This window comes from Dysidea avara, chromosome 9 (assembly GCF_963678975.1).
Source record: "Dysidea avara chromosome 9, odDysAvar1.4, whole genome shotgun sequence".
NCBI lineage: Eukaryota > Metazoa > Porifera > Demospongiae > Dictyoceratida > Dysideidae > Dysidea > Dysidea avara.
The window spans coordinates 24,343,961-24,361,944 of record NC_089280.1 but is presented as its reverse complement, the minus strand read 5'-3'; the positions used below and the strand labels follow the sequence as shown (position 1 = coordinate 24,361,944).

Genomic DNA, 17,984 nt, shown 5'->3' with positions numbered 1-17,984 from the left:
GTGTGTGTGTGTGTGTGTGTGTGTGTGTGTGTGTGTGTGTGTGTGTGTGTGTGTGTGTGTGTGTGTGTGTGTGTGTGTGTGTGTGTGTGTGTGTGTGTGTGTGTGTGTGTGTGTGTGTGTGTGTGTGTGTGTGTGTGTGTGTGTGTGTGTGTGTGTGTGTGTGTGTGTGTGTGTGTGTGTGTGTGTGTGTGTGTGTGTGTGTGTGTGTGTGTGTGTGTGTGTGTGTGTGTGTGTGTGTGTGTGTGGGTGTGTTGGTTTCCTGGTAAGGTCCAGATGGGATTACGGGTACTCACACCTTTATCTGTGGGACACAGTACAGCCTCCTGTGGGCTATTAATTCTACCCCAGGAGGATCAAATGATGTTGGGTCCAATAGCTAAGTGATGTTTTACTGCAATGAAACATCAAGGGAACTGCTTCATAAATGAACCTATACACTTGACTGTATTGTCATTCCTTCTGTAAAGTTATACACACTGTAGAATACCTCCTGCTACCAAGGAACTCTGTCTATTGTCTCCCTAGAGTCATCCTACAATGTACCATGTGGGAGAAGGCAAGGGACAGTCGTAGCTATACTCTTGAATACAGAAACATTCTACCATGAAGGCCAACACAAAACATTAAGTGGGATGTATATGACAAGAGAAAAAAAGCATTAAGAAATGGAAGGAAGATGAATTTAATTGCATATCATGATAGTCAATATGATCTGGGCTGTATCCTGTACACTGCTACCGGATGTTAATATCAGAACTATTTAAATTTCTAGCAGGATAACATGTTAGTGCTACAGATGCAAGATTTCATATTCCGCAATCTTAATAACTGTGGAAGGCTTTTATTAGTTTTACATGTACATGAGGTGGCTGTTCTATTAGAGTATTTGACTGACTGCTCTATCAATTTTTGTATGGATTTTCTTTAGGGAGGGGGGAACATGCCCCTTCTGGATCCACCACTGACTATGGTATGTATCTGCATCATGTTTTGCCACTAAACTTTAGGGATTTACATATCACATTGAGATATCTCATTTTGCTCACTACGTAGAACTAGTGATTTTCAAGAAATATTTTAATAGCGCTAGCATTGTAGAAAAGTATTTATTATAAGTGAAATATGTCTACTTACATTTGCCTGCTGATTTGCAAGACAAATTTTTTGAAATTTCTTGATTGTTACATAAAATTAATGTATGCAATATTATTATATTCATATTTGCGAGTCTTTGATCACAAAACTGGCTTTAACTTATGCATATAAAAGTGCTAGGAGCATAAAATGGACAAATAATTATCTACATACATTATTTTACACATGTTAAATGTGAGCCTTATAATACAAAAATATTATTTTTTATTATATAATTAACATTCACTGTATTGTTTCTTGTCTTGCAGATGCATACGAAAACAAGTATAACTTACCAAATAAAAAATGAAGGCTTTTGTTTTAATCTCATTAGCTTACGTTTGGTAGTCTGAATAATTCCCAAGATATTACACATACAGCTAAGTAAATGATAGAGGATTATCACACAAAATTGGAGAAGAGCTAAACTGATCATAACATTTGCAATAATTGAAAACTTGTTGCTGTCACCTTGGTAAGATACCATATACATTATGGAGAGATTTAGTAACAGCAGAAGTTCTTGAATGTTAACAAACTTGCTTTTGTATGGGCGAAGAGTGGCAAACAACAAACTAAATGTTACCACACATGTGGTCAACATAATCATCTTCATTCTGATTGGGACTGTTTGTAGTACAAGAAACACATCACGGAATATAACACTTATTCCAATCCAATAGTAATATTTCTGTTTAAAAGACCCTTGAAAGGCATCCAGTAAAGATTTTAAATGTTTCATTAAGGAAAATTTTGACATCCGTGGTGCAAACAATAATAAGATATTAAAACTGATAAGCAGTAGCAGCATCAGAAGACATGTTATAAAAAGTATTGTAAATTTTAAACCAAATACTTTAACACTTGCATCAAAGGACCAAACAAAATTTCGTTCACCACTTGGCATTTCAGTTATGATAGAATATGAAAACAAGACTGTGAATACAGTTCTGAGAGCATCACTATATGAAAGTAGAAGCAAAGTAGCAAGGACAGGAAAAGATTTTGTATATGTCCATCGTAATACCCAAGAGGAATAGTGGCTTATTACTATTATTGAAGTAGCAATGGTGATGACATACAGAGGAAAACACAACCGCAAGAACATTTTGGTATAACCATCCATTCCATTATAGAAGCATGTCTCAATTCCCAGGTCCAAATTGACAAAAGATATGAAAACTCGAAGTGGTGCAAATATGTTGTCATTTGCTAGGAAAATGGAGTCATTAATGCTAATAATGTTGGCATAAAATATTACTCCAGTAATAGTACCATTAGTTACTGTGAGGTTGAGAAGATAAAGTATTACAACTAGTGACATTCCAGCAAATAGAATTGCAATACTGATCAGAGCATGTATATTAGTACAAGGTATACACCTTGATGATCCAAATACCATACTAAGTGAATGTCGACACTGTGAACACAAGATACCAGTCCTGTTAAATTGACATTGTGTGTTAGGATATTGTAAATTAAGATCTGATGAATGTGGCAAGCAGTAATCCATAGGACAGTTTGAGCATAGTGAGTATGTACTGTTATCAGAGGTTAAGGGAACAATCCAACTGTTTGGAGGGCGTTTGATTGTCAACTGATCAATTTCACATGTCTCGATGTGTACAAATTTATTGCTGATGAGAACTGGATCACAATCACATATTCCATTTTGTAACACAAATCCAATGGGACAAGGTTGAAGTCTAACATAAAATGCTTCATAAATATGATAAAGGAAAGGTGATACTGTTAAGAACAGCTCACAAGTTTCAGTGGCATTAGAAACAATGGTAAAGTTCAGTATGCTGGTATGAGGTGTTAAAAAGTTAATTAGTTGGTTTTGGTGAGCTATTTTACAGGCTGAAGTTGGAAGAGATCTGTGATGAGTTTCAATATGTAAAGTGGCATCTTCACCACTGCATGGTACACAGAGCTCCACCTGTAATGTTTGACCAGGATAAACTTGTCCCAGAACATCTAAACTACAATCAGTCACATTGTTTGAACAAAAGCATATTGTTGTGTGTTCATTCACGTGCTGAGCAATTTGTTCATTAATAATTGTTGGGTTATATCCATGGAACACAGATGAGTTTATCCACTGACAATGAGACATGTAGTGATAAAATGATACCTTGCATTTATCCTTCTCTTTTGCATTAATAATAAAATTTCTATCAAAAAGAATTCTGTAATTTGTTGGTGATGGTGTTGTATTTGTGTAAATATTTTGTGATGAGATGAACTGAAAAATGCAATATGGATAAGGGTTATTGTATTGATCATTGTCAACAGCTATTATCTCATTTAGAATAGAGGTATTGAATATTATAATGGTGCTGTTTTGCTCCAGTTTTAAATAAACAAAATTTGATTGAAGCTGTATAACTTGATTGCAGGTACTTGAATAAATTATTATGTCACCACCAAATGTAACTTCTGATGTTATAAAGTGCATTATTGTGAAGCCATAAATTTTTGTTATTGTTACTGGTCCCATCACATGCACATTCACTTCCCTAAAATAATATAATACTAAGTGACTTTTGAATACACCAGCAATTACTAGAGGACCCAAAATAAAAGTATTAGTTTTATATTCTGGCAAATTTTTCATATTATTTATCATTAAGAAGCCACACTTATTATTTAGAGCTATACAGGCCTTAATACTAATAGTGTTGGACTTCATATTGCTAGTATTGTAGACAGGAGTGTGTGCTATCTCTAAATCATTTATTCCAATAAGGTATAAAAATTTTCCATTGTTTCTAAATGTACAGTTTGAAATTCTTAGAATTTTATTGAATCCTTCAAATGCAATCAAAATCATAATGTTGGGGCCTTCTTGAGTAATGTTCTCAAAAATACAGTTCTCAATTAATATAAGATTAAAAGTTGCAATTGCATCTGATGCAACTGCATTTACAAGCAAAACCTTTTGTTTTAAGTTATGAAAATGAGAATTATTTAATATGATGGTCACATCAAAGATGGTTTGCAGTAAATCTATAACAACACACTGTGGCACAGAATCAATATATGGAATATGTTGAAAGTCACCATCCTGGCTATAAACAGAGATCGCATTCAATACTATCAAGTGATAACTGTAACTGATATCTGATAAATTTTTGAATGTTAGAAAAATTCCATGATAATGCAGGAAAGTATTTGATCTTGTATTTGTTAAGTTAATAACAATGTTGCTTAACCAAGACCTTCCCAACAAGTTATGTGCAACCAAGCCATACTGTAAAAAGGTGACATTTCTAACTTTGCATGACCAACATTCTGTGAGCATCAAATTAGTTTCATGGACATAATATTGGTCATTTTGGACAAGCTCACACTGCTGAAATATTATATTCTTAATAACTACATGTTTTGAAGCAGTAATATGTATAAATGATTGTAAACAACTAATCAGCACAACAGGTGGTAAATATTTATTGGTTATTCCGGCAAATGTGAAGTTATACAAATTGTATAAGCGAATGTTCGGTGGGACATGGTGTTCTCCTGGTAACAAACGACACTCAACATTCGACACAATAGGCAGCATACCATTATAATCCAATAAATATTGACTGAGTGTAGCACAGGGTTGAGATGGACAACTTGTATTGGAAGGATAGTCTGGTAGAACATACATCACATCACTAGCACACATGCAGACTACCAAAGTCTGAGTCAACATTAACCCAAACAGATTCACCAGCATCACACTGAATGTTAGTTTGGTATGCAATCAAAGATGTTAGCTACTAATAGTGTTTTATGTGTAACAGTGTTACCATGACTCAATTTTATATAAAGGTATAATGTTTGTTGTTTACATTTAAATTAGATTCTTTCGATTTCATGTTTTGCTCTATGACAGAGTCATGTTTTTGTTGACACTTGATATACATAAATATACGATTATATATACACTGTAGGAAGCTAAGGGGGAAAGCATTACAAAGTTAGAAAGATACTGAGAAAAATATCTTCTTTGTTGCAACATTCTCAATATGTACATCAAGGATTGAAATACAATTAAAGTCATTATCTCTCTCTGGTGGCAGAAAAGCTCTATCCAGTGGTGGATTGAGATGGATAAGAGGAATAGCTAGTCCTTGATTGCCAATAAATATGTTCAAGTGTTTCCATTAACTCTTGATATATTTCTAACTACACTTTAAATCACTGGAAAACCACTTGCCATTATCACTTATCCCTTCACTCCGTGAACTAACATTTCACCACAAAATTTTCACTCCACCACAAAATTTGCATGAGTATGTTCATGGATTATTGCATCAGCATCAGCTTGTGCTCCATGCATACATATAAATAAGTTAAAATTTAAGTTGTATCATTAAATTTTGAATGTTTCAACTAGAAAGGATTAAAGGGCTGACAAAACAGGATGCTACGCATGAACGGTACACATTTAGAAGTAGCTATATATTCATAATTTCAAACATGTTTACATCAAAGGAATGCATGGGTGCAACATATTTGCAAACTATACACATGCAGACAAATAATGGTAAATAGTAAAAATATATTAATAGCATAGTAACTGTTACATAAGACAACAGTTGTAGGCTATAAATTTTAGCCAATAATATAGTGGTACTGTACCTGTCTTTGATATAGTAAACCTCTCCTGGTCATAAGCTATGCCAGTGGCGTACAGTGACCAAAATATTTGACAAAACAAAACTGGCATTTGTTAAAGAAGCAAGCTACAATTATGTGATAATTACCATGTGTACCAGTATTGCAAACTAACACAACAACGCGTTACTAAGGTGTTTCACAATTAGAGGTAGTCTAATACTTTATAGCAGGGTTCATGAAGGTTTACATGTCCTGCCAAAATGTCAGATACTAGCTTATATTTCTGCCATGACAACATTGTAGTGTTGATTGGACTCGAAATACAATCAAGACAAAGCTTTCAGTTGAACTGACCAAAAATGGATTTCTATAGCTAAAGTTTCATCTGCTGTTTGCCTGCCTTGTGCCTGCCTGTTTGCCAATTATGTCAACATCTACTGAAAAGTATTGAAGCTTTCAAAGAAGATTAAACACTGAAAATGGTAGTTGAAACTGAGTGCAATCTAAATAAATGTTTATATGTCTGTTGATTATATTAGATATTTTCAAATCTTACTAATATACAAACAACAAAAACTAATTGAGCTAACCATGCAAGAAACATAAATAAGTAGGTATCGTCATATGTATTAGTAGCAAACCTCTCTGCTTTTTAAATAGAGAAAGTTAGATCAATGTTAATGATGGCAAAGCTACTGTATATTACTGTAGTGTTGACATCATGGATTAAGTTATCACTTCTTACCGATGTATTGTTCATCCTACCAGATAATCCTGCCAATACAAGTTGTCCATCTCAACCCTGTGCTACACTCAGTCAATACTTACTGGATAATAACGGTACACTACCTGTTTTGTTAAATGTTGAATATCACTTGTTACCTGGAGAACACCATGTACCACTATACCATGGGTTTTTCAGTTTGTATAACTTCACATTTGTTGGAATAACTGGCCAATATTTACCACCTGTTGTATTGATTACTTGTTTAAAATCATTTCTGAAATTTTTTGATTCACAGTACATCATTATCAGAAATATAATATTTAAGCGATGCCAAACAATTCAAAGTTATCAACCACACAATGGTGTTGAAACCAGCTTGTTCCTTGATATATGCTGGTCATGTATAGTAGAGAATGTTACCTTCTTTGAATATGGATTGATAGGACAAAATCTACTTGGAAGATCGCTCTTGAACAATATATTCATTGACTTGACAATAACCATCACAGCTACTTACCTCAATTACCATGGAATAGTGCTGAATTATAGCAGTTTACAAAGTAGTGGAATTCTTGAAAACTACAGTATTGCATGTACGCTAAACGCAGTTTCCATTTGTGGTTATGGTAGTAAGCATCTACCACATAAATCATATATTCGAAATTATCTGCGGTCAATAGCAATAACAATTTACCAGACTAATTATCATGTTACTATAGCAATAAACAATTGTCACTTTCATAATATAGATCAAGGTTTGATGAACATCGTAAGTTTCAATTCTGCAACAAATAATACAGTGTTAATAGAAAACTGTATTTTTGAGTACATTGAATCAATGATATCATTAGTACCTGTGATTGAAATACAGGTATCTTCATTTAGTACAATATTGTCAATATCAAATTGTGAATTTCATCACATTGCATGGTTTCAAAGTACACTTGAAATTATGATAAATCCTCTCATATCATCTAAACACAATGATGCAAAAGTATTTATTAAAGCCTGCTCATTTTTTGACAACAGCAACCCGCTATTGCTTATTAAAGGCGATGAAACTGACTTACTTCAGTTGGGACCGATTGAAGTAAAGCTAACCGATTGTAGAGGGGGCGTCTTTTTCCATACAATACAAATTAGTTCAATGAAAGTGCTGATCCAAGGGCCTGTGACAATAGATAATAATCAATCTCCAGATAGTTTACTTATTTTTGAAAAATGTAATATTACATTTTCGGATAAGGTAATGTTTAAAACAAATGTTTGCAGCAGCTTAATTACCCTTAAATCTGAAACTTTTTTTGTCAAATTGATACAGAATGCTACTATTGCCTTTTCTGATAATTATATCTCTAATGAAATTATTGACATTGACAATGATCAATACAATAATCCTTATCCATATTGCATTTTTCAGTTCATTTCATCACAAAATATTTACACGAATACAACACCATCGCCAACAAATTACAGAATCATTTTTGATAGAAATTTTATTAATGCAAAAGAGAAGAAATGCAAGGTATCATTTTATCACTACACATCTCATTGTCAGTGGATAAACTCATCTGTGTTCCATGGATATAACTCAATAATTATTAATGAACAAATTGTTCAGCACGAAAGCGACCAAATGAATGAACGCAAGACAATATGCTTCTGTTCAAACAATGTGACTGATTGTAGTTTAGATGTTCTGGGACAAGTTTATCCTGGTCAAACATTACAGGTGGAACTCTGTGTACCATGCAGTGGTGAAGATGCCACTTTACATGTTGAAACTCATCACAGATCTCTTCCAACTTCAGCCTGTAAAATAGCTCACCAAAACCAACTAATTAACTTTTTAACACCTCATACCAGCATACTGAACTTTACCATTGTTTCTGATGCCACTGAAACTTGTGAGCTGTTCTTAACAGTATCACCTTTCCTTTATCATATTTATGAAGCATTTTATGTTAGACTTCAACCTTGTCCCGTTGGATTTGTGTTACAAAATGGAATATGTGATTGTGATCCAGTTCTCATCAGCAATAAATTCGTACACATTGAGACATGTGAAATTGATCAGTTGACAATCAAACGTCCTCCAAACAGTTGGATTGTTCCCTTAACCTCTGATAACAGTACATACTCGCTATGCTCAAACTGTCCTATAGATTACTGCTTGCCTCATTCATCAGATCTTAATTTACAATATCCTAACACACAATGTCAATTTAACAGGACTGATACCTTGTGTTCACAGTGCCAACATTCACTTAGTATGGTATTTGGATCATCAAGGTGTATACCTTGTACTAATATACATGCTTTGATCAGTATTGCAATTCTATTTGCTGGAATGTCATTAGTTGTAATACTTTATCTTCTCAACCTCACAGTAACTAATGGTACCATTACTGGGGTAATATTTTATGCCAACATTATTAGCATTAATGACTCCATTTTCCTAGCAAATGACAACATATTTGCACCACTTCGAGTTTTCATATCTTTTGTTAATTTGGACTTGGGAATTGAGACATGTTTCTACAATGGAATGGATAGTTATGCTAAAATGCTAATTCAGTTATTTTTTCCTCTCTATCTAATAATCATTTCCATATTTATTATTATTGCAAGTCGTTATTCCATGAGAATGTCACAATGGACATCTACTAGATCTCTTCCTGTTTTAGCTACACTGTTTCTACTATCTTATACCAGTGTTGTCAGAACTGTCCTAACAGTCTTGTTTTCTTACTCTACTATAACTCAACTACCAAGTGGTCATCAACAAATAGTGTGGTCTATTGATGCCAGTGTTCCACTACTAAGAATAAGGTTTGTACTACTTTTCATCGTTTGTCTTTCATTGTTTTTAATATTAGTTCCATTCAATATAACTTTGGTGTTTGTGAGATATCTGTCAAGGTTTAAGTTAGTGAATCGATTTAAACCTCTCTTAGATGCATTTCAAGGATCATTTAAAGACAAATACTATTATTGGCTTGGAATTCAAGTTAGTCTGAGAAGTCTATTCTTTGTCTTCTACATATTACATACACAGATTAAACTGCTCATATCCACTATAGTTTTGCTCTGCTACACTTTATCTTTTGGCTACCTATATCCAAACAGAAGTAAGTTTGTGAATATGCAAGAGCTCTTGCTCCTGCTTAACCTCACCATGACGTATGCAGTGTCCTGTCAGAGTAGAGATAAGATATTTTCTATTTTAATGAATATCATGGTAACTACTGTCTTCATTCAATTTTGTCTGATAATTCTTAGCCATATTTTTACCTATTCACTTCACTGTGACCTAATTAGTGTATTAAAAGCCAAAACAAATAAAATTACATGGTTTAAAAAGTCAGAACAGTTTTGTGGTATTAATTCCTCACTTCAAATTCCTGATCGAGCATACAACTACACTGAATATCGGGATGGACTTGTCAGTAATGATTTCAGGTGTATGGAGCTAACAGAGTTTACCCCAAAGAATGACAATAATTAGCTAATATTTTTGTTTTAAATGTGTATGCATTCACTTGGCTGTGTACAAAAACGTATGAAATATTTTTATGAACATTTACCCATGAAAATTTGACTTTTCATGGATTCTGCTCCCTTGAAATTTTCCAGTGCCATGATAATGAAATTTCTAATCTTCATAGGTATTTCATAGCATTGAACATTTGTCATGAAATACCTATGAAGAAACGACTTTCACAACACATTACATTCCATGGGGACAATTTTACATCTTGTGAAAAGACCATTGATTTTCATCTCTGGTAGTGACATCTGTAATTGTACAAACTAATTAAATGGTTACTTCATATCAGGCAGTGTCTATTATCTGGCTATACACATTGTACCTATTGGGTCTTGAATTGGACTTTTTTCACAATTTTTCTCATTTTTACAGTGTCTTTAAACCGGTACATGGGATAAAAAAACACCGGTATACATCTCACTTGATTTACAGTGTACATACATAGGGTGTAAAAGTGAATATACTTTAAGTCAAGTAGAAAGTGTGCCAAGTCTTATAGGATAGTAAACAATGCTTGGTAGTTTTCTGTGTTAGTAAAATAATCAAAATAGCTACTCATGCAATGAAGTGTGTGATTATACAAGAAAAGAATAGCTACAGAATATGCAACATGCATCTAAAATATGTGCATTGATACAATCACATAATATTGTTATTGATCACACTGTATACATCAGTCTTCAATCTGATCCATCACCTCCATGAAAGAGTTCCGATAGGGAGTAGCATCACTGCTGTTTGAAGGACTGTATAAACAACAACATAGTAAACAGCAGAAATTGACTACCACTGCTTACAATAAAAATGTAATGTACAGATATTATAGGGGGAATTGACATGAAACTGCTGCCTCACTATGGGGCATTTGACGATCATTCATTAAGTGCCCAAGTATTTTTGTTGGAACTTTCTATGCTATGTCAAATTCCTGTGTTGCAACTGGGGCAAATAGTGGGGATTTGACACAATAGGTTTGCCCTACTATGGAGCATTTAACATTCGGCTGTGTCAAATCCCCACTATAGCCCCATGCATATATGCCCGAGGGTAGGTAGTGAGGAAATGCATTGCATAAGTGCATTATTTTGAGTCATGGTTGAAGAGAATTTGTTCCAGGTGAGTGTAGATGAAGAAATGGAAGCAAAATTGATACCTCGAATCAACATAGGTCACCCCAATGATTCCCCAGACTCAAAAGACCAATTGTTAAGTAAGGATGTTGATATTTGTGGACATTATTGCCATAAGAAATCCTACAAGAAAAACATTACTGTGTTACTTGTGTTCTACATGGGTGCATGCCACAAAAAAAAACAGTACAGATCAATTAATAGGGACCCGCCTATTATGCTCATTATTTTACCTATTATGCTATGCCGCACTGCTCAAAATTTTGCCTATTGTGCTCAAATTAATGCTCAATATTTACCTATTATGCTCAAATTATGCTCAATATTTATAACTCAGTTCCCATGTTTTTCTAGTAAATTTGCACTTTAAGGGAAAACAGTAAGTGGTTGAAGCACAGACTCTAAATCCTTGTTTGTCAAAATGCATGTCACAGAAAAGATCGATATACTCTAATAGAACAGTCAGCTGTCTGATTGTTATCTGACTGTTCTATTAGAGTATATCGATCTTTTTCTGTAATATGCATTTTGATAAACAAGAATTTATGGTAATGCACAAGTGCTCTGCCTATTATGCTAGCATTATGCTCAATGCTTTCAGGCACCTATTATGCTCATTATTATGCCAGCATAATCGGCGGGTCCCTATCAATTAACCTGTTGCTGTTAATGCACAATATTCTTAGGACTACGTAATTAAAAATCATTTAACAGTCTAAACACTAGGACACTTCCTATTCTTTACAAAACATTTTAGTGAGAACATTATCTAGGGGCCTAGCTACATTGGTGAATGTGAATTGTTAGAAAGAGTGCAAAGAATTAGAGCTGCTAAATGTGCACAGGAATTTGAATATGATGACCACCTAGTTGCTCTCAATCTATTCAAAATCATGCTGATATGATAATGGTATACAATACTTTACATGGAAATGTCAGTTTATAATCAGGAGTATTTTTTACCAGCAATTATCCTAAGGGACACAGTTTGAAGTTATTCAAACCACATACTCAAAGGACTGTTTATAGTAATTTCTTTCCTATAAGAACAATTTAATCTTGGAATCATCTCTAAAATGAAGTATTAACAATTTTAAGATTCGGAATAATTATTACCTTTAGTGATTTATGATTTTGTGTATTAGCAGAACTCACAGGCTAATGCCTTTTTTCTGTGTTTAAAATAATAATAAAGGAGAATTTTACCAATTACAGACAAAAGATTAAAAAATCTGAAAGATCTGATCATCAGTGTTTTATCTTATGCAATTACATCAATGGTATTGATACAAATTATGTGTGTGAATATCTCAATATTGACAGCTATTATTATACTTACATTTCACAGATAGTAGCATTCTTTCTCATATTATCATCAATGATTATACTAATATCATTCATGGTTGTCTCATTGATATCATCAGTGGTAGTAACTGGTTGAGGATTAAAGTAGGTGGTGATTTTGTGTCCTATGGTATCTTTGTGCACTATCAGTTCCAGAGCAATGAATAAGACCAATGGTAGAATCATTGCAATAATAATAGCAGCTGTTGATAACTGTTGACTAACATCGTCAGCGAGTGGTACCAGTGTAGCTAGGACCACTAATTGTAAGATCAGCCCATCAAAAATATTCAGTATCTTGGAGTCATAAGGCTTCAAAATTATCACTGTAGTAGTCAAAACAGCACTTGAAAAGATTAGTAAAAACTGAGAGAGATTATTGTTGGATGGATTTGCAATGATTATCACAATAATGACAAGTCTACAAATCATGTAATAAGCTGCAAAGCAACGGTACTTGTCTTTGTAGCAACCCTGGAATTGATCCAGTAATGGCTTTATCCTATAAAAGTTGATCTTGTGATTGAGGAATGGCTCAAGTAGAAGTAGAAGCGGCAGCCCAATTACAATGACTAGTGTACATAACACTGCTACAATAAAATATGGTAGATGGCGACCACGACAGTACTCTATGTCAGGTGATACGTAAGTGTAAACTTTATTCACATTATCAAATGTCAGTGATCTCAACAGTAGCAATGAAGTTGTGGCCACAGAAGTGTATGATAAAAGCAAGAGGTAACATACAGTGCGGATAATACCTCTACTGATAAATGATGAAAACTTGTGAGATATTTTTGCTGATTGACAGATTATTGCTATGATGATGGACACAGCTAATGGGTGTGCAAAATGAATAAACTGTTGATCAATTCCACTCATATTTCTTACTAAGCAAAACTGTCCTAAAAATTGTGGAGTGATTTTCACAAAACTTGACATAGTAGTTACAGCTGTAAACCATACTTTTGACTGGTATAAAGTTTGGCTCAGTAAAATATCCAGGATACTGTAATAGTATGTAATAGCAAACACATAACCAATCCCAACATGATAGTATGTCACAATAAACACTAGCATAACTATGACTATCCAGTATATCATTGATAATGTTACTACCAGAACTATCTGTCCAGTTGTACACTTGTCAACACCTACGCAGTCTACAGAATCAAACGAGAGGGTATAGCCTTCTTCACAGCTACCACAAGCAGTGCCAGTTCTGTGTGAACTACACTGATTCATTCTCACTGGTGAGAGTTCATAAAATCCATTAGTGGCTTCACAACAAGTAAAGTTACAATAATAGTTGGGACAAACTGTCACTGTTGATTTATCACTAATTACTCCAAACCAATAGCCTCTCCTAATAAATGATGTACTATCAGAACAAGTTATGATATCATTATCATCGTAGCATTTACACCTTTGTGCTGTGTCATCATAATAGAAACCAGGGTGACATGGTGATAGTTCGATTATTAGTTCTATTGAAATGGTCTTCAAGTCAGACTGACTGCCATCATGGGAGATAAGATTTATTGAAAAATTTGTTGCATCAGAAACTTTAATTCCCTCTATTATAATTCCTTGTAACCCATTACATGATAATAATACACTATTTGTGACCGGATATGCGAAAAGGTACCTTTTTCACACACAAAATTTGACCCATTTTTTGAACTTTGAAGCTTCATAAATTTTTTACCCCTGCATAGAATTGCCTGAAATTTTTCATGATTGCAGCTACACTATCTGGCTGCATTGTGATATTACGAACAAGTTAATCAGTGTAAGGAATCAAATGTTACATCGTTTTGTTTGCTGGTATGTAAAACGTGTGGAAAAGGTACCTTTTCGCAAATCCGGTCACATTTGATCCATTAATGTTGTGATCTTCATCATTACCATCCACCATAAATTGTGTTTCAACAGCAGGTTGATCATAATAGTCCAGTACACACGCATCAATGATAATTTCTTGACCAAGCATTATGTTATTTACATAGTATGTCACACAGTTAGTGGCATTGTCATCATCAATACACACAGCTGGGTCACCTAACACTAACTTTCTGGGAGGAGTATAAATGTGTCCAGCAAATTGGCCATGTTTTAAAGTATCTCTGTTAACACCAATAATAATGTTATGTAAGCAAGCCTCATCACAAAATGTTGGTATATCAAGGTAAACAGAGTCACCTTTCAGTGCTGTGTTGTAAGCAAAGTTAAAGCCTGTGGTATTTAATATTATTTTACTGAGTAAAATATGCTTTAATTCACTGTACAGAGCTCCACCATATCGATTAGCTCTATTATGAAGGAATCTAACAGAAGAACCAGGATCAAATGTTGCTATAAAGTTGTTACTAAAGTGCATACCTCCTCCATTCTCTACTGCCCTGTTGTTATTCAACATCACCACAGAATTATTTGCAAACTTCATGATGGATTGTGAAACACAAACAGCTCCACCATACTCAGCAGCATTGCTTGTAAATGTCACTGGAATGTTTCCTTCTAGTGTAACAACTGAGTGACGATCACAATGCATTGCTCCACCATACTGCATGGCACTATTTTAAAAAAATGTCACTTCAGAGAATTGTCTTATTGTAATGTTACAGTGGTCATAAGAATATAATGCTCCACCACCACTTTCTGCTTTGTTGTGATGAAAAAGAACTTTAGTGTTTCCTACAAAGCTGATACTGGTATTATCATGTACACATACAGCTCCACCACGTTGCATGGCTGTGTTGTTAGTGAAAGTCACATTAGAGCTATCTTGAAAGATTACAGCACCTTTGTACACCAAATGTAAAGCTCCGCCATGTTGATTGGCTGTATTACTGGTGAAAGTAACAGAAGAACTTCCACTAAAGTATAAAGTGGTATTAACAGAATGGATAGCTCCACCATCTTGTCTAACTATGTTATTGTGAAATAATGTTGCAGAATTTTCTTCAAAGTTGATAGGGAGATTACTAAAGCTATACAAAGCTCCACCACTTAAAATAGCTCCATTATGTTTAAATATGACGACAGAATTTCCTTTAAATGAGGCTTTTGATTGGAGTGCAAAATATACTGCTCCACCATGTTGTAAGGCTGTGTTATTATTGTAAGTTACAATTGAGCTGTTACCAAATGTTATGTCACTTTTATCAAGTAAATATATAGCTCCACCTCGCTGCATTGCAGTATTGATGGTAAACACAGCAGAACAAGTTTCATTAAATGCTACCATAGTACTGATAGCAGAGTATATTGCTCCACCATGTTGCCTGGCTATGTTGCTGTAAAAGTATACTATGGATCCTCCTGTAAACCAGATATAACAGTTACTAAGTGATGAAATGGCACCTCCATTCAGTGAGGCTGTATTACTATAAAAGTAAACAACAGCATTTTCTTTAAATGTGATACCAGAAAAAGCAAAAAGGTTTATAGCTCCACCATCTATGGCTGTGTTACGAGCAAATATCAATTTCGTGTTGTTTTGGAATACTACATTTGAGTTATCTTCAAAGTGCACTGCTCCCCCTATTTCTGCATTGTTATTGTAAAATGTAGCTGTTGACTTCCCACTAAAGAAAATAGATGCTCGCACTACAAATATTGCCCCACCTTCATCTAAGGCACTATTTCTAGAGAATGTCACTGTTGAGTGCTCACCAAATGACATGATAGAATTATCACGGACAGCTAAAGCTCCTCCATCATCCCTAGCATTGTTGTTATTAAATGCCATTGTTGAGCTTCCATGAATTGTGATGTTAGATTCATATGCGAGTACTGCTCCTCCATCACCAGTGGCACTATTTCCAGTGAATATTAATGCTGAGTGTCCACCAATTGATATGACAGCTTTGCCATAGTATACAGCTCCGCCTAATCCATCTACAGCGCTATTGTTTATAAATGTCACTGATGAGCCTCCACCAATTGATATGACAGCAATGCCATAATATACAGCTCCACCTGATCCATCTACAGCACTATTGTTTATAAATGTCACTGATGAGTCTCCGTGAAATGTGATGTTAGAATAAAATGTTTCTATTGCACCTCCATATGCGGCACTGTTTCCAGTGAATGTTAATGTTGCATTTTCACCACATGATATGGTAGAATTGTTATAAGCTAAAAGTAATGCTCCAGCATTTCTTGCACTATTGTTAGTAAATGTCACTGATGAGTTTCCATGTAATGTGATGTTAGAATCAAATGCAACTATGGCTCCTCCATCAAGCATGGCACTATTTCTGGTGAAAGTCACCAGTGAGCTCCCATTGGTATAGATAGTAGACTTTTTGACAAATATTGTTCCTCCGTACTGAGCGTTATTATTGTTAAATGTTACTACTGACTCATCTTCAAAGGAGACGAATGACATTACTTCAGAAAATATTACACCACCTAACAAGACTGCTGAGTTACTTGTAAACAACACTGCTGCATTCATTCTGAAGATTATCTTGGAATAGCTCTGATAGATGGCTCCACCATTAGTGGTGACTGAATTATTATAGAAGCTCACGTTACATTTGTCATCAAATTTGATTATAGAATTACTGCTATAAATGCCTCCACCAGCAGTGGCTCTGTTATCCTTGAATACTACACTGTTGTTGAGAATTTGACTGGTGTGTGAAATGTAAATGGGTACTCCTTGGTTTTGGATAAACGTGCAATTTTGCAGTAAAGAGATAAGGCCATTAACTGTATTATTTGAATTATCAATGAAAACAACACTTTCAGCAGGTCCATTCCAAGTGAAATCACAATTGCTGATTACCAACTGTCTCTGTTCAGGGCTAGATGTGTAGTGAATAGCTGCTCCATGACTACTGTGGTATTTGTTATGTGTAAACTGACAATTGTTAATGTACACGTTTCCTGACACTTTTGACAGGACAACAGCTTGTCCTGTTGAGTGATGGAAGAAACAACTTTGAATAACAATATCAGATGACTTGTAAAACTCCATTCCTGGATAGGTCGATTCATTAGAACCACACCTCTCCCAATTGACACCTTTGATAGTGACATTGCTGCAGGAGACAAACTTCACTGCTCCAATGTCATTACAATTCACCGTGGAATTTCTTTGTCCACTTATTGTAACATTTTCAAGATTGCTTAATATCACATTTGAAGACAACACAACATAACCAGCCAAGTTAACAATAGCATTGCTCGTAACATTCGAGAGTACATCAATAATTGAATGAAAAGATTGATTTCCAGCTGTGCAACAGGGAGGATCATTCTTGTCAATTTCCTTGTCTGGACTGGTAGTAATTTCATTTGTACTGTTAATAATGATCCCTTTACTATTTCTTAAGAGCAGGGTTAATATACCAACACTTATAATCCTTGCTATCATCATGACTACTCACAACATAGACAAACTACAACACTTCATCACAGTGCTACATTTATAGCCAATTGAAACCAGAATCCTTTATTATAGCCAGTG

General features: G+C 34.6%; 2 protein-coding genes across 2 annotated transcripts; both read right to left on the bottom strand.

Annotated features, from left to right (window-relative positions):
- Window positions 1-1,253: 1,253 nt before the first annotated feature.
- LOC136267604 (uncharacterized) lies at window positions 1,254-17,894 on the bottom strand. The gene is made up of 4 exons (XM_066062763.1): window positions 15,096-17,894; window positions 14,353-15,065; window positions 13,751-13,865; window positions 1,254-3,382 (listed from the first exon to the last, which is right to left on the bottom strand). Exons 1-4 carry the CDS (start codon window positions 17,892-17,894, stop codon window positions 1,427-1,429), a joined length of 5,583 nt encoding a protein of 1,860 aa, XP_065918835.1. The 3' UTR covers window positions 1,254-1,426.
- On the bottom strand, window positions 10,431-15,063 carry LOC136266779 (uncharacterized). The gene is made up of 2 exons (XM_066061798.1): window positions 12,495-15,063; window positions 10,431-10,771 (listed from the first exon to the last, which is right to left on the bottom strand). Exons 1-2 carry the CDS (start codon window positions 13,742-13,744, stop codon window positions 10,699-10,701), a joined length of 1,323 nt encoding a protein of 440 aa, XP_065917870.1. The 5' UTR covers window positions 13,745-15,063; the 3' UTR covers window positions 10,431-10,698.
- Window positions 17,895-17,984: the final 90 nt, after the last annotated feature.